Source organism: Maniola jurtina, chromosome 14 (genome assembly GCF_905333055.1).
Source record: "Maniola jurtina chromosome 14, ilManJurt1.1, whole genome shotgun sequence".
NCBI classification, from domain to species: domain Eukaryota; kingdom Metazoa; phylum Arthropoda; class Insecta; order Lepidoptera; family Nymphalidae; genus Maniola; species Maniola jurtina.
Genome location: NC_060042.1, coordinates 1,070,498 through 1,095,316, shown reverse-complemented (window position 1 = coordinate 1,095,316; position 24,819 = coordinate 1,070,498). Strand labels below are relative to the sequence as shown.

Sequence of the window (24,819 nt, the reverse complement as noted above, 5' to 3'; positions counted from 1 at the left end):
TTAAGCATAAAAAATGTGTTATAGCTATTCAGATCACATTCTTATCAAATTCAGCATTTTACATTACAAAACTGTGAAATCTTTATTACAATAATTCCTATAGGTACCTACCTACCTATAGCTGATTTCCACGAAAGTTGGACTAATTTCATTTCCTTAATAAATACCTATTTATTACTAAATTATAACTAAGTATATAATATGTTGTGACAACGTAAATTCAAGTTAAGTAATTAACTAGGTAGGTATCTGTAATTGTGTGATAATTTGAGTTAAAAATAAGGTAAAAACAGTAGGTAGGTAGGTTAAAATAATGAACGTAACCTTAATTACCTAGTGTCCTTTACAAGGTGTCAAAATGCTAATGCGTACCTACCTACTTAATTTATAAGATTGTCTTGCCTAATTAGTACATATCTAAGCTAATTAATTGTAATGCGTTGTATTTCTTTTGGAAAACTTGAGATAAGGAACCTTTTGATAAAGATACCTTCGTAATTCAAGGATCTGACAAATAGGTCAATGACTCGATATAAAACTGTATAATGTATAACCGACTCAACAATCTACTGACGGACGAATGATGTACCATTGACAGTTTGACACTGACAACTCTTAACATATTATTACCGCCTGACAAAACTGATTACCGTTCTACTGATTCAAAATACTTAGGCACCTACCTATCTATTGGTGATTTTAGTGGTTGTTACTTGACTGTTTGACTATAATACTTACTGTATCATTACTATTTGATGACTTGACTCATGACTTAATAGTGATAGAATATTTAAATACGAATAAATAGGTGATACACTTGACCATTAGACAACTTACCGGCTGCTTGACTGATTACCGCTTGCTATCTCTACGATTACTCGAACAATTACCTACCTCTCAACTTTGACAAATTACCAGTTCGATTACTGATAACTCTTCAATGACTTCTGACTTATTACCATTAGATAACTGACAATAACTCTGTGGCGACTTCTGACAATTTCCACTTAATTCTGACAAATTAGGTACCAATGACAATTCTCTTTTCAAAAGATGATGACTAGACTGGTTACTAATGACAACTCGTCAATGCCTTAGGTAATCACTACTACTACTGCTACCGACTAGTAATAGTTAGTATCTACTAATCGACTATTTACCAATGTATGATAGTTCTTCGATGACTTATCATAAAAATCTAATCTAATATATATTTATCAACTCTAAAATCATTTTGTGAACCTACTAGTTCAGATTTTTTTTTATTTACTCTACCGTTTGATTTATTGAAATCTGACAATGACTAGACTGATTACCGCTTGACAACTTTGACAAATTACCGCTTAGCTAATTTATAATTCCCTCCCTGATTACTTTACTGATAAATTACCGCTTGACCGACATAAATAGCTTTACTGTGTACCGTATAACCATTTTAACTGGTTACTGCTCGACTGATTGAAAGCTTTGCTAATAAAAATAAAACGATTTTTACAGATTATTCCCTATTCAATTGACTTCTTCGACAGCTTGACTAAACTTTTTACTGTGCTGTGTGTGTAACAGTTTGACAAGTCTAAACCCGCTTGACTCTAAAAATTAACTGAGTAGTCTTACCCGTATATCATTCAGTTAATTTTTAGAGGAATGTGCAGCGCCCAGACAAGTCGCCAAGACTTCAGGGCGCTAAGAATTCAATGTAAATAGTTTTAGAATATTGTAAATACAATAAATAAATAAATAAATAAATTGACATTAACTGAAATAAACTCTTTCGCAACCTGTGACTGATTTTACCTACTGTTCGATAAGTTGATACTACTTGATTAATACTAGTTCTGGCTTATTTACAGAGACTTAGACCACTTTACATCAATCGAATATTAAACGCTCGACGCTAAAGAACACGATAACTCTCGAGTGACTTAACTAATTATCGTGAAATTGAGAAATGAGACATATTACTGTTTAATTTATTATAGCAAATTGGTTGATTACCGATTAAAAATCTAACCTATTACCTCTTGATATCTATATAATAAAGCAACATATAACTGATAACCGCAAGATAGAAAAAAATACTGCAGGACCACTGTAGCAACTTGACTGATTACTGCTCAAAACATACTGACTCATGACTAACATAACTGCTTGATAATAGCACCTTGACTGATTACTATTTGATCTCTAGCGACTTAATTGATTACCGCAAAACTGTGACACATAACTATTTGATAAAACTAGTGACTTGACTGACAAACGATTTACACTGACTTATTACCGTTTTATAACTCATTAGCGACTTAGTTGATTACCGCAAGACTGACACAAACATAACTGCGTAATAACTCTAGTAACTTGACTGATTATTACCGATTACACCGACTTATTACCACGTAAAAACTCTCTAGAAACTTAGTTGATTACCGTAAGACTATGACATGTAACTGCTTGATAACTCTACCAATTTGAATGATTACCGATTTAAACTGACTTATTACCGCTTGATGACTCCCTAAAGATTTCACTGATTACCACAAGATTGACGTATAATTACTTGATAACTGATTTACACTGACTTATTACCGTTTAAAAACTCTCTAGCAACTTAGTTGATAACTGCAAGTAGTTGTTGATAACACATAACTGCTTGATAAGTCTAGCAATTTCACTGATTACTGATTTAAACTGACTTATTACCGCTTCATGATGCTCTAACGACTTTGTTGTCTCCCGCAAAAGCCACCCATAATTACTTGATAACTATAGCAACTTGCCTGATTATCGATTTACACTTATTTGCGCTTGATAGCTCTTTAACAACTAAGCTAACTAACGCAAGACTGTGACACATAACTGTTTTATAACTCTAGCAACTTAACTAATTACAATTCAATTCAATTCAATTTATTTTATTTATTTGCCCAACTCACACTTATTCCTCTTGATGACTCTTTAACGACTTTACTGACTTCACCAAGATTGTGACAATTGCTCGATAACTCTAGCAATTTGACTAATTACCGATTTACACTTATTAGCGCTTAATAACTCTTGAGTGACTTATCTCATTAACGCAAGACACATAACTGCTTTATGACTCTAGCAACTTGACTGATTACCGATTACACTGGCTTATTACCGCTGGATAATTCACTAGCGACTTAGCGGATTACCTCAGGACTCGACTCTGCTTGATAGCTTTAGCAACTAACTGATTACCGATGAACTCTAAATTACTAGGAACCACTAGATAGCGATTACGGCCACTTGACTGAATACCACTAGACTATGACATATTATCCCAAGACTATTACATCTAGGGGTATTACTGATAAATGCCAGATGCTGACATAATATTACTACTTGATAACTCCCTAGCAACATGACATTATATTATTACCTATCAACTCACTCTAAACAGTTCTGTAGATATGGATAGGACTGATTACCGTCCCAATCTGACAAATTACCATGACTGTTACCGATCAACGTATTCTTAACAGTTCTGTAGTTATAGACAAGATTGATTACCGCCCTACTCTGACCAATTACCGCTAACTCTAGCGACTAGTCTGATACCGGTCATGTTTTGACTTATTACTAGTTGCCAACTCTCTAAGGACCGATTACCGTAAAACAAATCTTTAGCGACAAAGTGATTACCCACTGAACATTACTAAATTGATAAATGATAAGTGATAACATACTTGACAGAATACTGATCAACATCGCAGATTCATCAAAGACTAGTGACGAATCCGAGACTGAAAGACTACTAGAAAAGTAATGATTTCTATTTAAATACTGTACTGACCACTTTTTGACTGTTTACTGAGACAGAAATAAGGACCAAAGACTAAATAAAAATACTGACTGAAATAATGCAAGTGTGATTATTGCACAAACTTGGAACTACCTAAGTTTTCAAATCGAGTTCAGTGCCTACCTGCACGAGGCCTAAAACTCACTCATGTTTCATTTTATTTACCGATATTTTAATGACAATACTACTACACCAACCTAAGGAATATCATCTGTTTTTAAGGTTCCATAGCCAAAGGGTGTCAACGGGACCCCCGTTTACCTTTATTACTAAGCCTCCGCTATCCGTCCGTCCGTCCGTCAGCGGGCTGTATCTCGTGAATAAGTAGAGACTAGAGAGTTGAAAATTTGACAGAATATGTATTTCTATTGACGCTACAACAACAAATAATAAAAATTAAAAAAATTAAAGTGTTATTTATTGTACATTGGTACGGAACCCTTTGTATACAAGTCCGACTTGATCGATTTTTATTGAAAGTGTTTCTCTACTAAGAATAAAATAATAAGAAAACCACCGACATAATTTAAGCACTGTCAAAATGTTTAAACTAAGTACTTACCTACTTAATGTATTTAGAATCAAAATATTAAAAAAATTATAAAATATCTTTAACTTTGTAGACAACATCCATTCTAGGTTATAAATGCGAAAGTGTGTGTCTGTCTGCTTGCTTTTCACTAATTTTGACGAAATTTGGTATCTACAGAGAGCTTGCATCCCAGGGGCAGAAATAGTCTTATTTTTGTCCCAGAAATTCAGAGTTAAAGTTAAGTAAGAATAAGAGTTAAGTTTATTTTTAATAAACCTAAATTCGCTGGCATTATCTATATTCTAGTTCGTAATATTCAAGTTTCCTGGAATTGATATTATAAAGTACCTACTTATAATTTTATTAATTACAAATTTCATTAATTTCCTTAATAGGTTGGTTGGATGGAAATTGGAACAGAACTAAATCCCTACCATGACAAGTTATGTTACAATTACTAAGTAAAATAAATTTTATTAATTTATAAGCCAATAAAGTCTAGAAAATCTTTTGTTGTTTTTATTTTTATTTAAGTTTAGCTAAAAGAAATAGCTAGGTGGGTACAATAAAAAAACTAAAATAACTTTGGTCACAAATCATTTATTTTATCAATTAAAATACACTTATATTTTGTTCCAAAAAATACTCTCATTTGAGACTAGGCAGGTAAATAAGAATAAGAGAATTTTACATTAAATGTAACTAAACATTTTTACTACTGTTAAGTAAGTACAACTAAACAAAAATACTTGGTCAATTGTCTCATTCCTTTGTAAATAATCATTTTTATTTTGGCATCATATTGTTATAGTTGTAATAGAAGCATTAATTGCTTCAATCTTCAGATATTCCTATATTAATTAGTAAATAATATAAAGTATGATTTCATCAGATCAGTGATTCATAATCACAACATACTACCATAATAAATAATAATTATAATTACATTACATTATGTTATGTATTCAAAACTCATTAAGTACACGGTGAAAATAATAAACATTCAATACTTAATTAAAACAGGAAATCAACTTAGAAATAAACACATCCACTGGTAATTAAGATGATTATAATATGTATAACATAATTTTATTACAGACTAAATATAAAGCCCTTGCAACATGTTTATTTAAGTGGTCATTTCTTACATGTTATATTATACATAGCATAATAACACGTGATAAGGTAGATTGGTATCTCATAAAATTAACTTTGCAAAATCTGCTTTACATGCAAGTTTATCTATCTTTTTCAGTTAGTCTGTGTTATACATACTTCACTCAGTCCCTCTCAGGATAATATTGATGTAGAACAGTGGCCATCTCCTGAGCCAGCTCAGCACTGCTTGCACATAAAACTCGCCGAGAGAGAATGTCAAATGGACCACCGGCAGGGTCAATACAGACCCCACCTGCTTCTCTAACAATAATATCCCCTGCAGCAATATCCCAAGCGTGGATACCAAACTCAAAATATGCATCCGCACCTCCTAAAGCTACCATAGCCATGTTCAAAGCAGCAGAGCCAACAGTCCTAATCCCTTGCGTTTTATCAACAATCATCTTAAAATTCTCTAAAACAGCTTTCTTTTTCTCCTCATCCCTACTTGTTCCAACTTCAAACGATACGAGAGCATTTTTCATATCCTTAACTTGAGAAACATGTATGGGCTTGCCATTTAGGAACGCTCCTTGACCTTTTTTAGCTGTGAACAGTTGGTTAACGATAGGATTGAATATTATACCTGCCACAGCTTCCTTATTGATCGTTAATCCGAGAGATATGCAACTGCTGGGATAACCGTGAATGAAGTTTAACGTGCCGTCAACAGGGTCGATTATCCACGTCGGTTCATCCGTTAAAACACATTTAGCACCTTCAGCAACCGATTCTTCGCCGATAAACTTGTGTGAAGGAAACTTCTTCGAAAGTCCAGTAATTAAAGTTTCTTCCACCTTTTTATCTATTTCTGTGACTAGATCAATATCGGAAGACTTCAGTTTGTACTCCTTGCAGCCAGAAGTGTACTCAGTTATAAGGTTTCCGGCACTTTTTACGAGTTCCAAAGCAACCTCGAAGTATTCGTCGATTGCGTCAGACATTTTATATGATTTAAATAGGTAATTGACGAAATGTTGCGGTTTAATACACAAAATCACTACAGCAGCACGACAAAATTTACAAAAGTTTTATTTTTTCATTCAAATTTGTAAAGAATCTTGTGTCGAATCGAACTCTGCAACAATACAAAATATAGTGTGTTACTGTGTTATCTATGAGCGAAGCGAAAATTGTATGTCTATGGTACAAAATGAAATTTGAAATACTTTTGACATTGACATTTGAGTGAGTTTGACATATCATCTGTCAAACTCACTCATGACATATCATATGCCAGCGATAAACTGGATTTACGGCTCTGGGTTCTAGTTTTTTCGTAAGTTATCATTTTTTGGTGTAATACATATTCTTGTTTACTACTACATTAAAATGGTTCATATCCAGAGCCTAGATAACTATACTAATATAAAAATTATCTTTTCTTAGGTAATAGGTATCCGCCATAGATACAGGATATCCGCCCATACGCAATTATCACCTCCTATTTGGGAAGTCGGGGGTTCTATCCTCGGCACACACTAGTGAATTTTCGGAGTTGTTAAAATAATTATCACTTGCTTTAGTGGTGAAGGAAAACAGGCATTGTGAGGAGACCTGCATGCCTGAGAGTTCTCCATAATGTTCTCAAAAGTGTGTCAATTCTGCCAGCGTAGCGGACTGCGATTCACCTCGTAGAGGCCTGTGCTCAGTACCTATTAGGAAACTGTGGTATTAGGCAGGTATTAGGTTTTAAGCCTCTTCACTCGCGAACGCGGCGCAATTTTCTGTGGGTTGTAAAGAGGCCGAGCTCTATAGAGCGTATCGCCTTTGCTTAGGCTTAAGTTAAAACTGGACAGATTTATGCCAGCGATATATTGCTGTCCCATTTTAGCAGTGCCTTAAGTCTGAGTAAAGTCAAAGTGCGCTCTTTAGAACCCAGCCCCAAGTGCCGGCAAACAACTTGAACACAGCGGCTAGTGAAGGAAAGTTAGCGAATCCAGAAAGGAAGGGCCAACTTATCAACCAATGGCGTGCACCCGCGCCGACTGATCAGCCAATCGCATCAGTGTTCAAGTTGTTGTGCGTGCTGGGTTCAATTCAGTAAAATGAAAGACGTGATATTAAAAATCATGAAAAATTGTTTAATTGGCATACCAACTGATAACTTGTTACAACCTATGGCCAATTTTACAATTATCAATATTGTTAATAATTAAATATAATATTTATGTAAAATATGTTTATGCTTCAATGGTTTACTTACATTTAAATTTTATATTATTATTATTCAGAAACAAAAAAACTATCATAATATAATAAAAAAGAGTTCGTTACAATAATAATTAAGACTCGGGTACAAATTACAATAGTATAAAATGTTCACAAGATGCAAGATACATTTTAAAATATCCACGCGGCGTTTGCGTGACGCGTCCCATATTAAAAAACCTAAGGCCACATTTTATTACTAAGTCTTACCTAAATCTAGAACAGACCAAGCGGCGATCTAGCGCATAACTTCATAATAATACCAAAAGCTAGTGTAAAAAAAGTTACACTTCCGCCAGCGCGTATGTACATTCCGCTGACGAACTAGTAGGTAAATAGGGGAAAGGGAGAAGGGTCTTTTAGAAAAATTCGACGTGTCGATAAAAATACTCGATAGATTTCGCATTGACATGAAATATGAATATTTTTATACAATAAAAAAACTAAAATACCAAAAATAATAATATCTTTTCAATAAATCCAGTAAGTACACAGTTCGTCTGCCCACATCGTATGGGACGACACGCCAAGGATATTCAGTTAGCCGGAAGCTAGCAGCTAACCGTTACTTAAACTAGGATTATTTTTTTATGGCAACTAAGCGCTCAGTGCACCTTCACTGATATTTATTTACACCTGGTATGAAGGGGACACTCCCATGTAATTACGAATTACGGTTAAACGATAATAATACGGTTAAACGAAATGGTACGATTGTAAATGCATGCCAATAAACGCAATGATAAGAGCAGCGCTTATCATTCGATCTCATTTACACCGTACACTTTTACATAGCGTGTGAGTGAGACGGAATGATAAGTTCTGCTTCGGTTCGATTAGTTTCTTTATCAATTTACTACGCGTTACAGTATGGTACATGAGGCCGTAGTGTAAAAATTTCTATGGGGACATCAAACCGAATTTTTCCCGACCGTGCCGTTTATACACAGTTAACGTTAACTTGGAAAGCTCTAGTGACATGGTAGGTAAACATAATCTTAATCGTTTAGGGGTTATTGAGCAACTTATTCGCAAATGACAAACATAGCACGAAAGCTGTAATAAAAGCGAATGACATCTGTGAAGAAACAACCCCACGAATAAGAGATATTTTCTTTTACTAAAAGTTACCTACATTAACCAAAGTCCGTTAAATCTATTCGGGTTCATTATCAATATAATATTTCTGTCTCATAAGTTTTAGTAATGGAATAAAAATCCCGAAAGGTTCTGGAAGTGTCCCAAAAGGAAAAAAAACTGTAGGTCTAAGAAATTGTTAAACGTCAATGAATAAAATATTGTCGCAACAACAGTCTTTTTAACTCAATCGCGATAAATGCAATACCGAATCTAATTTGCCACAAAACCTAATACTTGTCGCTTGAGCGTCTTCACGTTATAAGAACTCCTTATAAGACATCATGTCGCTTACGAACATCTATATAGAGATGCCCACAAGATATAAATAATAATGCAAGACAATTATATTGCTGACTCTTTATCTGTTGGCAAAATACAGTTTAAAGATGTGTCCACTAAAGCGAAGGGTAGCGGATACTTTGAATATGTCTCCACTCCGCTTCGCTTTCTTTTATTCAGACAATAACAATACTATCTCCGACTATTAGTACATACAGTTATAGCCGGCAGGAAATATTGTACATCAACTTTTTGAAAGGGATTTCGTCTTTGTACAGTTGTCTCTGTCTCTCACACTTATGTGACGTTTTGTCGGTCTCAACGACAGAGACAACACTCTACAAAACCGCTATCTCTTTCTAAAGCACGGTGTACAATACTTCCTGCAAATGACAGGTCTACAGTGCTATCCTTTTCTGCACGAAGTAGTACGGCAGGATTCGAACCTGCGTCTCCCTGGGTAGTGCATCCGGAGCGACTTTGACCACTAAGCCATGGTTCACTTACCTACTGCCAGTGACGAAATTTGAAATTTTTTTGTTCAGTACAAGTACCATATAAAAAAGTATCATATAAAAAAGTTCTTAAAAAATGAAGGCGCTCTAAACATGTTTAATTTTATTACAATATCACCCAATTAAGTAATTTTAACATACTTTTCACCCACTGAACTAAGTCCTTATGGGTGAAAAAACACGATTGTTAGAGGAATGTCTCGATGATCGATATTTAATGCAGGTATTGCTGAAAGTTGCTTAAAACATCACTTTATCATAAATTTCCCCATTAGAAAAGGATTAATTTGGAGAATTAGAAAATTATAATCCTTTTAAAAAAGCGGTTTTAATTCTGTGAATGGTTTAAATTCGGTTCAACACAACCCCTAAGCTCAAATAAACTGTAAGGTCCATAAATGGTGTTATCCTTTTCCAAAAGGAGAATCACTCCTTTGTGATTCTCCTTTTTGACGATAAAGGACTTTCATCATTTCAGTAAATGACGATTTATTCTCTTGAGAATAAAAAAATTGATATTCAGTGATGTTCCTTAAACAACTTAATAAACTGAATGAATGGGGAATGGAAGAGTTGGTCGACATAGGGCCTATTCGCAAAATGACTTACTCCTAAAAAAAAATCCTGATTGCCAAATGACCCATTGAAAAATTTCAGTTAGGTTAAAAATTCAATTTATAACAATTATAAATATGGTTAGTCTTAAGACATTAAAAGACGATTTGTACAATTTTTTCTTTAATTGTTTGTACTTAGTTATACTTACACCTTTTTAAGAATATGTCTGTATTTGCATGAGCCTTATTTCTCTAATAGAGCATTATCAGATTATGGCCTATCACGAATATGTCCTTTTACGACTACAGGTCATTTTGCGAATAAGTCTTATGACAACTAACCCAAAAGGGGTATATGACGGTTTTGTACATTGTGACGTAATAACAATGGAATAGAAACGTTAAACATTAAAACAGGCACAGACTGAAAAGTAAAAGATGTTGTAAAGAAAGAAAAAACCATTCCATTGAATTACGTCACTTTAAATGCATTTCAAAAATGAGCACCAAATCCGCAGTCGTTAATTGTAAACAGTTTTAATATCGGTGCAGTATTTTATTCTACCTTTAAAATACCTAGTACAAAAAATCTTTATTATAAAAACTGACATTATATTATCATAACCTTATAATGTATGTACAATCGGTATTGCGATCGATTCTAATGTATAATATATATTATAATATTATGTATAATATAATCAAACAATTTTGTAAAATCACATCGAATGTCATACAAGGATTTTGAATAAATGTATGCATACATACAAAAATTGCGAAGATGGCAAACAAAACGGTATAATTACACTTCTGATCAAAATACGTCTTGTCTTCATGAATTCTTCGGACTTTTTTTACCATTGAACTTGATTGAACTCATTTCCAAGCAAAACAGTATAAAACTATGCCAAAATTGAGTCCAAAGTTTTCGTGCAACTACACCGTTTTGCCAACCAGCTCCTAAATTTATTTTCGAAAAACAAAACGCAATTTCAATCGTAGATACAACATTAGGTGTTCGGTTTTCATTACTTATAGCTATCGACAATAAATGTACGAGATTTACAAAACGACGTAAGTCGACCAAACTAAGAACATTTGAATACGTTAATAACTGAGTTCCGAGCAAGTTTTTGAATAAACTAAAGTAATACTTTGCTTTCGGGGAGGCCAATGTCCAGCAGTGGACGTAAACAGGCTGATTGATTGATTAAAAGTAAAACGTGACATACAAGACAGTGACACTATTCAAACGGTTTCATCGCAATTTTCTATGATGGAACAGTTCTGATAAGATCCGCTAGAGGTCCTTTTTGATTATCTACAAAATATGATTTCTAAGTTTTTCACAAAATCCAGTTAGCTGAATTAACTCACAAAAGATTGGTAACTTTTAGATTTTATGACGCCAGTGTCAAAAACCACAAAAACGGCTCAAAATATGTGCTTTAGTTTGGTACAACTTACACTGCAGAATTTGAATAAACGATTCAGTACGATGTTTTTATTTTCGATAATTCAAAGAGCACTGCCACTTACCTTGCTTTCTAAAAATTTATTTTTCAAAAACATACATAGTTACAAAACAATTTACGTCAACTCATTAACAAGGTGTTTACAAAAAAACAACTTCTTCAAAGACCAAAAAAAATACATCTAAGTGCAACATTTTTTTTACAATCCTAAAAAAAACAGGTCCTGAATCGTCCACTCAAATGATGCAAAGACATATAAATTGCAGACGCGAATTTTACGTGGACACCGAATTAAACAAACACTAACGGCCGCACCACAAAAACATAAACAACGTTTAAACTGACGTTAAACACGTATGAGCTAAACGGGCTCAACGTTAGTTTAACCGCGTATAAAATTTTTATGGTACGAAAAACCAGTGCACGCTAGCCGAGCGTTAGGTTAAGTTAGCCACTCCCTGAGACAAACAGAGCGTACTTTGACTTGATGTATACAGTTAAAAGGAGATAGATAGTCACTAATAATTTTAAGCTTATTTAATGGTTTAACAGCAACATTATAATGTAAGTACGTAGTGGGTACGTACCACGATTATCTCTCCCGTTTAAACTTTAATTTTAAGTCATTGTACACTCTTGGGCTGACATCTATAGAGCATTCTTTGACTTTTCCTAGACTCAAGTTTCAGTTAAAACGAGACAGGTTTACTAACGATATAACGCTGTCTCGTTTCAACAGTGTCTTAAGTCTCAGTCAGAGAAATATAGAGCGCACTTTGACTTTGCCCGGACTTAAGACACTGTTAAAACGAGACAACATTATACCGCTGGCATAAATCTGTCTCGTTTTAACTGAAACTTAAGTCTGAGCATAGTCAAAGTGGGCTCAATAGATGTCAGCCTAAGTACGCTCTATAGATTTCAACATTGAACCTCAGCCTCAGGCCTTAGCCTAAGCGAAGTGGGTACGAAGCCATCACTCAAGCGAGTTGGCGGCGTCCGTTCCGTCGTCGAAGGACTCGTCGCCCGACGCGGCGCCCGCGGCTCCGGGCGCGAGCGAGGAGCGCTTCACACGCGACGACGAAGACGCGCCTGATAGGCCGATGGGACCGCCTTGCCGCCTGTGGGTACAAAGGGAACGTTATTTTGTGTATGGTGTCCAAAGGCAACGCATATACCAGGTGTAACCAAAACGCTAGCAAAAACAAGACAGGTGATAGATAGTACTGATGATTACTGATAAGATACCATAAAAAAAAACTACGATATTTTTTTTAAATCCTGTTTTTTAAAAGTTCACAATATAACATCTAACCGACGCTAAAGATCAACGACGTTCCGTAAATAGGTCACTCGAAGTACCGCGTCGTAGGTGGGGCATTGACCCGAGATTTGCACGCTATACGATGCGGGTTTGAAAAAAAATTTAATTCACTAAAACTACAAGATAAGGCAAATGGTTATTGGCATTGGATTGTGTTAAGGTAGTATAATAATAATGCTAAGATTTGCTAGCGTTCTGGTTACACCCTGTATAATGCATAAATTTTGAGAACTCACTCGCCATATTGGCTCTGTGTCAATTATATAGTCATGTCAAAAGTACGGTTCACCCTTAAATAATTAAGGACACACCTTAAAGCCAATAATTGGGAATTGAATTAAATTAAGGAATTATCGTACTTTTTACATGACAGTTGACACACAGAGCAAATATGGTGAGTGAGTTCCCAAAATGTACGCACTATAGACAGAGTTTTCAATAAGAAAGACACCGCGTCTCGGCTCTGTCGGTGTGCGTTGCTCTTTAATTTTCCCATTGACATTGATTTTGACCATGTACTAAGTTCTGACACCATGCAAATCACATAATAATACACTAGAGTATTGTTAACAAATTTTTATAGTGTCAGAAATTTAGTAGAACTAAATGCATGAACCCAATATGAATAATAAATAATAATTTTATCTTCACAAAACAATCTTTTTTGATCCTAATCTCATTTATATGTCTTTTAGCATCTTTTCACACGCTCCGGTTACCGATTCATCGGAATGTTGGCCGGTTTTCACAGTTACCGGCGTACTAGTGTCCCGGTGCTGAATACTCAGAAACCGAAACGTATGAAATGGTTGATATAATGGGTTCCTAGAAGTTAGAGAATATTGTATTTTGGTTTGATATTTCACATTATTCATCTCTAATTTCGTCAATCTATACGACAAACATGATTAAAGGAAAGAAAGAAAATTAGGATATCATATAGATAGTGAACAAACTGAAAGAGACAACACAAAAAGCATTAAAATCACGAATCACGTCATAATGGCCCTAAAACCTGGTGATCTTATGGTTTCCAAATGATCAATATGGATGAGCCCAAAATAAAATTGAAAGCATTCCCTTCTTCGCGCATAACCAGATAATCCAGAATAGTTCGTTAAAGACAAGAAAACACAAATGGAGTCTTGTTTCTAATATATTATACTACTAGAATATGGAATGCTCTTACGCGTCCCACTTTCCCTACCAGCTGCAATATTAGCACTTCCAATAGAAGAGTGAATAGGCATCTTCTAGGCAAGTGCGCTCCACCTTAGGCTACATCATCACTTACTATTTGGTGCGATTGCAGCCAAGGGGATGCCTATATAGTTAAAAAAAGACTTACTATTTTTAGTTCTATAATATTCTAAGTACATTATCCTCGTCGGTAGATCAACTTTTACAGAAAACGAACTTGAAAACAAATATTTATTTATAAATCATCTATATCTTATCATTTATCTTTTCAATTATTTTTTACTGGAGCATTAAAGAGTTTTAATTACTAAAAAATTAATGAACGTTATTTTTTACTGCAAACGGGTTAAAATATTCTGGTAGTGCGTTTGCTAAGCGATCTTCAAACCATCAGATCATTTACCTCTCGCTCCTGGATCACCTATTCACTATCCTCCGACATTGATGGCCTAGACAACCATAATATCACATACATATTACAAATAAAATAGAATATGCAATACATAACAGAAAGAGAAAGTATGAATTGAACTGAAATACGTATAAAGAATTATTTAGGACGAAGGAAGACTTTGTAGGAAGATCCTGCTATCTCTCTGCACGCCCGCGTCTTAAGGCATCCTTTATATCTGGTGGTATGGTTAATTTACAAACATATTATGACTATACCTACCACCCGATTTGAAACTCCTATTCTAACTTTAAATTATAGTTTTTAAAAATGGATAACATCCTTGGAATCGCCTGTCAGAATTCAACATATCGAAGACCAATCCCATGTCTTTAACTGTTTTAAAAATCAGCGGCACATAGTTTCCCCTCTATACACTTTAAAAATCATCTATAATCTGGGGATAACTGAACCGAATAAGGAAGGAAGTTATTCAACAGACAAGCAATTCCAAAAGGAATAGACATTGTCAGCCGGAACCTGTATGTCACTATCATAAAGGTTCTGACCTTTAATAACCAGTAATCCTCTTGCTTGCTAGAATTAGGATACTTTTCTGTCTCCTAACGCTAGAAAAGAAGTTTCAGTTCAACGATCCGAGTTATCCACCCTATGTTGTCCTTGCTTACCTGAGTTTGTTGCGCAGGTTGGAGCACTCCCGAGCCATGGTCTCGTGCGTCTCGAGCAGGTCCTCGAGCTCGCGCTGCGCCTTGCGCTTGCCCACTTTCTCCCGCTGCACTTCCTCCTCCGCCTCGTCTACTGCGCGCTTTAGTGCCTTGACGCGTGCGTTCATCTGTTCCATACGAGATAATATAGCGTCAAATAAAGCCCAAAAAGCTTCCACAAAAAATTTAAGCTTTTTGCAGCTAGTCCATATTTAAGTGAGCAGTAGTTCATGTAAGGCACTACTTGCGGTTTGTATAGGAGCTTGTACTTGGGCGTTAAGTACCGCTCGGCTCCGTTCAGCACCCAGGCTGAGATCTATAGACCGCACTTTGACTTTGCTATGACTTAAGGAGCTGTTAAAACGATACAGCGTTATACCGCTGGCATAAATCTGTCGCGTTTTAACTGAAACTTAAGTCTAAGCCAAGTCAAAGTGTGCTCTATAGATTTCAACCTAAGATTTTTGTAGTCAGGGCAAACTGGCTACAACTACCACTAACTAAACTTCGTTTGACATGATGACTCCAAGGAACCACCTGATGCTGGAAAGAGCAAGGTAATTTTCTGGAAGAGGAGAGGAGTGGTAAACGGGATTTTCTGTGACGAATTTTTTCAGCTGTTCCTGTCTCACCTTCTCTATCTGCTCTTTGTACTGGTCGGCATGTCGCCGCTCCTCGTCTAGTTGCAGCGCGAGTTCCTTCATCTTCTTGTCGAGCTTGCGCGACGCCTTCTGCTGCGCTAGTCGCTCGCGCGACTCCGCTTCTAGTTGCTCCTCTAGGTTCGACACCTTCAGCTCTAGCGATGTTATGACGCCCTGCAAATAATTCCCCGATTAGAAATTTTTTAATTCACATACAAGTTAGCCCTTGACTGCAATTTAACCAGGTGGTAAGTGAAAATGGAAGCGGCTAACCTGGAAGGGCAATTTTTTTATTAAACTCATATCTACCCCTTTGGTTGTACACAGCATGGGCCATAGGTCAAATAATTTTTGTACCATGAAAGAAAAACCTATTGATTTATACTCTCTTCAATGTTTGATAACTTTTTCCCCTATTGATTTTGAATCAAATATCTATATACAGAAAGGCGATAATATTATCTTTGATTTAATCTATTATGCCCTATGACTTATCAACGGATTACCGATAAATTGTTTATTAATTTTGGGCGAAATTTGGGTAGGGTTGGCTTATGAATAATGATCGTTCCACTTTGGATCCCTCGTACCTTGGTCTTGGCGCGGCCGGCGGTCTCCAGCTCGGCGAGCTTGGCCTTGAGCTCCTTGTTCTGTCGCTCCAGCACCAGCTTGCTGCTCTCCAGCTTCTGGGTTGCAGCCTTTTCTGTTCCCAACTCCACTGTGAGCTGGTCGATTTGGTTCTGGAAATAAACAGCGATTTAGTTAAAATACTCCTCAACCCTCATGATGCAGGATACAGCGCTCCTAAAAGATAGGGGTTTAGGAACTGTTGACGGCGAAATAATACTTTAGATGCCGACTATAGGCTCTTAAAAGTCGACATGGTCGCTTCAAGTCGAGCATTAGAGCATACTATAGCAATCAACGGAATAGAGTTATTTCAAGGGTCATAACTTTCAAAATAAATACAATTTTGCTATACTTATTATTTTAGAGCATAGATAATGGAGACAAATAGATATCTGGCTTAGGTTTAGATCTAAAACCACAAACAATAGAATAAGCGCAATACGTTTGTATGGAGAAGCGCGTGCGTTAATTAATTACATCGATTAAGTTAGAGATTTAGCCGTTGAACACAGCACCTGTGATTTCCTGAGCCTGTCGTTGATGATCTCATTGTTGGACTGCTCCTCATCCAGGTCTTCCTCGAGCGCCGCTATCCGCGCTTCCAGCCGTTTCTTTTCGTCCACTAGAAGTGTCACCTGAAACAATATTTTATATTCACTCTTGTTTTAAAGATACCCAGATTGTAATAGGGATGATGACTACTAGTTAAATCAGCGACTTTTTATCAAACTTCAAAACGCTCGCATGGCAAGGGAGCTTGTATGAAATTTATAGACGTCATACACATTTGACGTACTTTTTTTAGTTAAACCAATAATTTAAAATGGATAGCAAACTTGAAACTGGAATCTTGGAAGACACTCTAGCCTGCTGTGGTCACCTTAGCCGCAGCGGCGGTGAGCTCGTCGTCCCGGTCGTCGCGCTCCGCCTCGGCGTGCCTCCTGGCGCGTTCGGCCGCGGCCAGCTCCTCGGCGTGCTGCAGCGCCTCGGCTTCCAGCGCCTTGACGCGCCGCTCCGCCTCGCGCGCCAGCGCCACCGCCTCTTCCTTGCCACTTCGCGCCTCTTCCGCCTCGCGCACCGCCTCTTTGAGCTGTACGGCCGCCTTTTTGGCTTGTTTGATTGCGTCTTCTTTTAACTGCGGAATAAAATAACAATTGCATGGATTGTGGCAAGTGTCGAACGTAATTTGATCGATTTCTAATTAATTTTAATTTCACTTTGTTTCATGTTTATTACAAAGTCTTAAAAACTAATTAAAAGTCAAGTTTAATTAATAAAATAGACAGTTTAAAATGTTTATGAAAAAATATATACAAAATTTATGAACGTTTCTTGAGACAATGAAATGCATTTCCCAGAGATTCAAAACACTTTTTCACTGCATGAGCAAAAACGACTTGTGCTCACTAGTTTTATCAAGCAAAGGCGCCCATTTTGAGCTAGAGAAGTGAAAATGATTATTACCTTATTGTTGAGGTGTAATGCTTGCTCGTTGTCCTTTAGTTCAGCCTCCAGTTTTTTCCTGGCCGCGACGGCCGCCGCACGCTGTTTCCTTTCTTCTTCCAATTCGCTTTCTAGTTCTCTGAGCTGTTTGACGATGCCTCGACGCTTCTCTTCCCCTGCTTCTTCCTTTGCCTAAAACAAAAAGCAAACCGTTAGTTTTAATTCAATATTGTCTACAGCAACTCTTTGTCGAGCGTTTAGCTAAATGTTGCTAAAAGAGTTTTACATTAACAATGATATTGTACTACCGAAGTAGATGGCTATTCAGATACAAGTTAGCCCTTGACTGCAATCTCACCTAGTGGTAAGTGGTGATGCAGTCTAAGATGGAAGCGGAAAGGGCATGGCAGTTTTCATTACCCCTATAGTTTCCACAAGTGAAATACCTAATTTACCGGAATAGTTCCTTCCTAATCTGATTTTTCCTCTAAATTCCACAAAGACTGGTTGTAAGCATTTTGTTCTTATATTTTAAAAAACTAGTTGTGTCCTATCTTAAACGAATGTGCTCTATCTTTAACTAATAGTGCCCTATCTTTAGCTAACAGTGTTCTATCTCTAACTAACAGTGTCTTATCTCTAACTGATAGTGTCCTATCTCTAGCTAACCGTGTCTTATCTCTATCCATACTAATATCATAAATGCGAACTCTGTCTGTCCTCCGTCTGTCTGCTAGCTTTTCAAGGCCCAACAGTAAAACCAATTTTGATGAAACTTGGTACAGAGTTCGCTTACATCCTGGGGATTTTTTATCCCAAAAAATCAAAAAAAAAATCTAAAAGACCCATCACTGAAATTAGGTACAGAGGTAGCTTGGTACAGAGGTAGGTACGGAAATTGACAAAGGCTATTTTATATCTCGGAAAATAAAAGACTCCCCATGGAATTTTCAAAAACCTAAATCCACGCGGACGAAGTCGCGGGCATCATCTAGTTATCAACATTTAAGTAACGTACCTGTAGACCTTTTTAAAACTGCGCCCTCATGGCCTGTATATTAACCTTCAGCCGTAGCTTGACACCTTATGTGAGCTGTAGGTCATTTTCTATCTAGCTAGCTAGTTTTGACTCCAGGGCTCGCTTGGCTTTTTATTCAACTTATTGCTACCCTACCGTGGACTAATCTTATCTCTAACGGCCAAAATTAATGCTCAATCTATCTTTAACTTGTCAATAAGTTGCTAAGCAACGCTGTTATTTGTCAAAAAGACTTGACGAATAACAACAATGCTAAGTAACTTATCGACAGATTACAGATAGATTGATTATTAATTTCAGCCGTAAGTGACAGTGTCCTATCTCTCAATGTCCTATCTCTGTGTCCTATCTCTAACTGACAGTGTCCTATCTCTAACTGACAGTGTCCTATCTCTAACTGACAGTGTCCTATCTCTAGCTAATAGTGTCCTATTTCTAACTAACAGTGTCCTATCTCTAGCTAATAGTGTCCTATCTGTAATGAATAGTGCAGCATATTTAAGAAACATACCTGCAGATCTCTCTCAAACTGCGCTCTCATCGCCTGCATGTTGACCTCCAGCCGTAGCTTGGCATCTTCAGTGAGCTGCAGGTCATCTTCTATCTCTTCGTTCTGCGCCTTCAGTTCCGCTAGTTGTGATTCCAGGGCTCGCTTGGCCTTCTCCAGCTCGTGGACACTCTTGTCTGCAGTGCCTTGGGAGTTGACCAGCTCGTCCAATTCCGACTGTAGGACGCGTTTCGATCGTTCTAATTCTTCGATCTGTAAAACAAATAAATTAATTACATGAAAAATTCAATAGATTTCAAGCTATAAAAGAACATGCCAAAGAACCGTGAATTAACATTATTTTTCACTCTTTCTCAGTTTTTTTTTAATCTTTTTGGGTTTGTTCTAGAAGGTTATATTTTTGAAATTCATTTGTATAGTTGTGGCTAGAAAAATGATTATTTATTTGTTTTTCTATTCAATAATAATTTTTTCTTTTATTTTTTTTTTTCGACCAGAAAAGGATTTTTTTTAGAAAATATGAAAAGAGTCAAAGAGGATGCTCGAAAAGAGGGATAATGCGTTGACGGATGACAGAGGCGAGTGGAAGAAGATGACATGTTGTGGCGATCCTACGTAGCGTGGGATAAGGACGTTGATACGTACAGATTTATAATTGTTTATAACACTGGGCATTTTCATTGCGAGGATAGAAACTATTTTGGAATCTAACTCAAACAAACTATAAATATTGCATCTTTTTGATAACTATAGCACAAACGCTTTTAACACCATTTGAAGACTACACGTTTATCAAAATTAACAAAAAAAAGCTTTTGGTCATTTATAAACGGCCATTACTTTAATTTAATAAATATTTTACCAAAAATACCATTCTATAACAATAGAATAGTACATGGTTTATCAGATGTTGTTCCAAGATAAATCGAGTTCAATTTTTTAATCTCAATTTATACCATACGCGTGATTGTGAAAGTGAACGCACGCGGTCGCGATTCATTGGATTTCATCATTCGATTTTTTTATGACTACCGTTAAATGAAACGTAATGAATAAAAAATGAGGATAAATAAATACCACCATTTATTTTCTTTAACCATGCTCTCAACTCAATATAATTGATAATGTTCTTTTTTAGGAGGGTTACAAGTGTAAATTAAAAATTTATAACACCCCCGACAAGTGAAGGTTACAGTAACTAGAAGAGCTGATAACTTTCAAACAGCTGAACTGATTTTCTTGGATTATAGCTAAGAACACTCTCGATCAAGCCACCTTTCAAACAAAAAAAACTAAATTAAAATCGGTTCATTAGTTTAGAAGCTACGATGCCACAGACAGATACACAGATACACACGTCAAACTTATAACACCCCTCTTTTGGGTTAGGGGTTAAAAACCAATCATCATCATCAACCCATAGCGGATTTACTACTGTGCACTGGTCTCCTCTCAGAATGAAAAGGATTTGGCCATAATCCACCACGCTGGCCAACTGCAGATTGGTAGAAAACCCATTTTACGAGTAAAAAAACTGTCCAGTGCGTGGTCGAAGTCTCAGAACACGGATTAAGGTAAGGTTCCGTAGCCATGCTAGTTGCTGAGAACATTGATGATCAATACTTCTTTAACGGTAGTTTTTTAAAAAACCTAGTAGGTAATTATTTTCAAATATCTATTTAACAAACAAAAAACCAATTTTTCCGAATGTTTGTCATATACTTATGTGTAGTGGTGAAAGATTTTCATAACTGGACTAATTTCAACTCTTATAGTTACTTTTAAACGGCTGAAACACAGACAGAGGGTCAAACTTACTGGACGAAACTTGGTTTCTTCGTTTTACATCAGATCTTAAAAATGCATAAAAAATTGTAGCACTCACCCTCTCGGCAGCGGAGTCCAGTTCCCTCGTGAGGGACAATAACCTAGTTTCCTTGTCTCGCGCGTCGCGTTCCGCCGCGTCCCTCTCCGCCGCGTTCCTCTCTGCTACTGCGCGCTCTTCCGCCACCACCTGCAAGTAGTATGCCATGTTTACTCATATCCTTCACAGAGATAGAGAAAAAGCGACAAAACATTATAAAACAAATAGGGAAAAACTAAAAAAGTTATTTTCGACTTCCTTATTAAGAGATAATTTGAAAAGAAATATTGTATTTAATATTCTGTCTGCGTCTGTACGTAGTTTTAAATTCTTCGGACACGTACGAAGTGATTTGCTTCCTCGTTTCTAATCCGAACCGCTATAGGATATGGAACGCATCACTTTTTTCGCCTCACTTTTAATATGGGTTAAGTAAAGAGTGAATAGGCATCTTCTAGGCAACCGCGCTGCATCTTGGGCTGCATCATCACTTGCCAGCAGGTCTGATTGCAGCCAAGCGCTAGTACATAAATTACAAAAAAAAGCTGAAGTTCATATTCACCTTATCAAAGTTCTTCTGTTTCTTCTCCAGTTCCTGCACCTTGGCTTGCTGCGCTTTGAGTTCGATGTTCGTATCCTCCAACTCCTCTTGTATTTTCTTCTTGCCTGAAAGCGAAATTGTAGAAAATCACAACGATTATCCATCAGAAATATAGCGGTGATAGACAGGTACACGTCGGCCTTCTTTTCGGTAGGTCGATGGTTCGATCACTGGCATGCAACTTTTCGGAATTGCGCGTTTTCAGTAATTTTAAATCATATGCAAAGCATGGATTTGACTCACTCCAGTAATGCGTGAGGCTGCAATAGCTTGTACGGCATGGCATATTATTGTAAATTGTACACTTGAAAACCGCCGAGTTTCTTGCTGGTTCTCGGTAGGAACAGCATTTCGAACCAGTTGTAAATTATTTTGACGATTCAAAAGCACTTGTAAAAGTTTACTTGAATAAAAATATTAGAACTATTCTATTATATTCTATGCTTTAATGGCGAAAGAAAACATCGCAAGGAAACCTGCATACCTGAGAGTTCTGCACAATGTTCTCAAAGATGTGTGAAGTCTGCCAATCCACACTGGGTCAGCGTGGCAGACTGTGGCCCCTAAGCCCTTCTCATTCTGAGAGGAGACCCGTGCTCAGTAGTGGGCCAGCGATGGGTACTCTACTCACTCTTGTCCAGCTTGTCGTTGGCCTGCTTCAGCTCGTCCAGCTGTCTGTGCAGCGCCTCCATATCCTTGCTGAGCTTCTTGCGCTGCTCCTCCAGGGCCGCCGCTAATTCCGCTTCCTCTTCCGCCTTCTTCTTCGCGTCGACTAGTTGCTGTGTCAGGGCTGTCACCTGATAAACACCAATCAACAAATTAATTTTACTATCTTGACACAATATAGGGTTTCAGGATATATGGCTTAATACATATGTATAAGCTATAACTTGCTAATGGTTTGAGCTACCTAAAATCTCATGATGACATTATCCTTAATTGGGATGTTATCTCTAAGGGGAACTCTTAACAAGTAGATCCAGAAAAGTTAGGTAATAAAAAAAAAAGATTAGAAAAAATAAATAGAAAAAAGATTAGAAAAAAAACGAATAAGAAAAAAAGACGAATTGAGAACCTCCTCCTTTTTTCGAAGTCGGTTAAAAAGGAGTTATATGACATACCTGCTTGTCAAGGTTCTTCTTGGCCTCTTCCTCTTCCTCCAGCTGGTCTCTGGCCTGCTCCAATTGTTGCTCCACATTACGCAGTCTCGATTGCAACGCCAGCTTTTGCTTGGTTTCTTCTTCCAGGAGTGCCTGTGTGGAAATTGTGGTATAATGGGTAAACAAGTGTAAATTAAAAATTTATAACACCCCCGACAAGTGAAGGTTACAGTAACTAGAAAAGAGCTGATAACTTTCAAACGGCTGAACCCATTTTCTTGGACTATTCCGCGCCTACGATCCAAAGTATCTGAGTTTTCCAAAACATCATTTTCAAATAAATAATTATGTATTTAGGCAACGTCCATCTTGACAGCTTGACATATTATTTTGTCAATTGACATAATATTATGAACCTAACGGTTATCTAACCTTCTTTTCTACAAGAAAACTAGAAAAGAGCTGATAACTCTTAAACGGCTGAACCAATTTTTTCGGATTATAGCTAAGAACACTCTCGATCAAGCCACCTTTCAAACAAAAAAAAGTAAATTAAAATCGGTTCATTCGTTTAGGCGCTACGATGCCACAGACAGATACACAGATACACAGATACACAGATACACAGACACACAGATACACAGATACACAGATACACACGTCAAACTTATAACACCCCTCTTCTTGGGTCGGGGGTTAAAAAATGAGTTCTCACGCGCCATTTTACTTTCATGTGTCAAATGTTATGTCAAAAATACGATTTTAGTCCCTACTTTAGAGTTTAATCGTATTGAGAAGACAGTTGACCCATAGAGTTAATATGGCGCGTGAAAAGTCTATTTATACGAACTATATACAATTTTCGAACAAATAAAAAAATCGGGGGACGCCCAAAGAAGCGAAGTTTCTACGCATTTTCAAGTGAAACAGTTTTGACTTTTTTGTAAAACCACCAAGGTTTTATGCCAGTCTAGTACTTTAATAAACTTGATTGTATCAGAAAGTTGATATTGTATAAAAAGGTCTGACAAACCTGCGCAGTGGGTGATTTTTGAACAGTTTTTTGATAGAATGCAGCTAATGCGTGACAGCTTAAGCAGTTGACAACCACTGCTCAAACGGTTAGTGTATATTGTATTACTTTTAACTGCTCCTGTATATGGCTGATCTAAATCTAGTGTTAAGGATCCATACCTGTAATTCGGCATGGTGCGCGCCCGCGGTGGCGGCTTGCTTGACGGCCGCGGAGGCTTTGAGCTCGGCCTGCTCCAACTGCTGTAACGCTTGCTCCGCTTCACTCTGCAGACGGATGCATTTCTCCGCTAATTCCGACCTGATCGATAAAAAAATCAATATATCTATTTTCACTTAGTTGACTTAAAAGGTAAACAAGTCGCTTCATGGCTTAGTTTTTGGGGTTCCGTAATCTCCAGATAAAAAAGGAACCCTTAGGATAAAAGAAAGGGTATAGGGTACTTCCCGTTGGCCTAGAATCGTGAAATTTGGCAGGTACTAATGTTTTATAGCACAAGTAAAGGGAAAAATCCAGAAACCCTGAATTTTTAGTTTTTCAATACGTTAAAAGTTCATTCATAAGTGCACATGTAATGGACAACCATAATGCAATGAATTTGTGAATTTTACAGTCATAATTGTATGG

General features: G+C 36.8%; 2 protein-coding genes across 3 annotated transcripts in view; both read right to left on the bottom strand.

The window, feature by feature from the left end:
* Positions 1-4,938: 4,938 nt before the first annotated feature.
* Positions 4,939-6,624, bottom strand: LOC123871966 (inositol monophosphatase 1). The gene has a single exon (XM_045916049.1). The coding sequence runs from the start codon at positions 6,458-6,460 to the stop codon at positions 5,639-5,641; it is 822 nt and encodes a 273-aa protein (XP_045772005.1). The 5' UTR covers positions 6,461-6,624; the 3' UTR covers positions 4,939-5,638.
* A 955-nt stretch (positions 6,625-7,579) lies between these two features.
* The window catches only part of LOC123871960 (myosin heavy chain, non-muscle), an 81,355-nt gene continuing 64,115 nt past the window's right edge, over positions 7,580-24,819 (bottom strand). The window contains exons 16-29 of one of the 2 annotated variants that reach the window (XM_045916034.1): positions 24,354-24,492; positions 23,181-23,312; positions 22,691-22,856; positions 22,021-22,124; positions 21,480-21,608; positions 19,598-19,846; positions 18,069-18,239; positions 17,485-17,739; positions 17,120-17,239; positions 16,565-16,714; positions 15,966-16,148; positions 15,298-15,461; positions 14,621-14,666; positions 12,677-12,814 (exon numbers count right to left, since the gene is read on the bottom strand). In XM_045916034.1, the coding sequence (XP_045771990.1) occupies positions 14,639-14,666; positions 15,298-15,461; positions 15,966-16,148; positions 16,565-16,714; positions 17,120-17,239; positions 17,485-17,739; positions 18,069-18,239; positions 19,598-19,846; positions 21,480-21,608; positions 22,021-22,124; positions 22,691-22,856; positions 23,181-23,312; positions 24,354-24,492 (1,990 nt within the window). In that variant the 3' untranslated portion in view covers positions 12,677-12,814; positions 14,621-14,638. Of the gene's footprint in view, positions 12,815-14,620; positions 14,667-15,297; positions 15,462-15,965; positions 16,149-16,564; positions 16,715-17,119; positions 17,240-17,484; positions 17,740-18,068; positions 18,240-19,597; positions 19,847-21,479; positions 21,609-22,020; positions 22,125-22,690; positions 22,857-23,180; positions 23,313-24,353; positions 24,493-24,819 lie in introns of both variants that reach the window. The other variant, XM_045916033.1, reaches the window with a different exon arrangement.

What these genes read in the sequence shown, in the direction of transcription:
- LOC123871966 (XM_045916049.1), bottom strand. Translation starts at nt 6,460, where the DNA reads ATGTCTGACGCAATCGACGAATACTTCGAGGTTGCTTTGGAACTCGTA.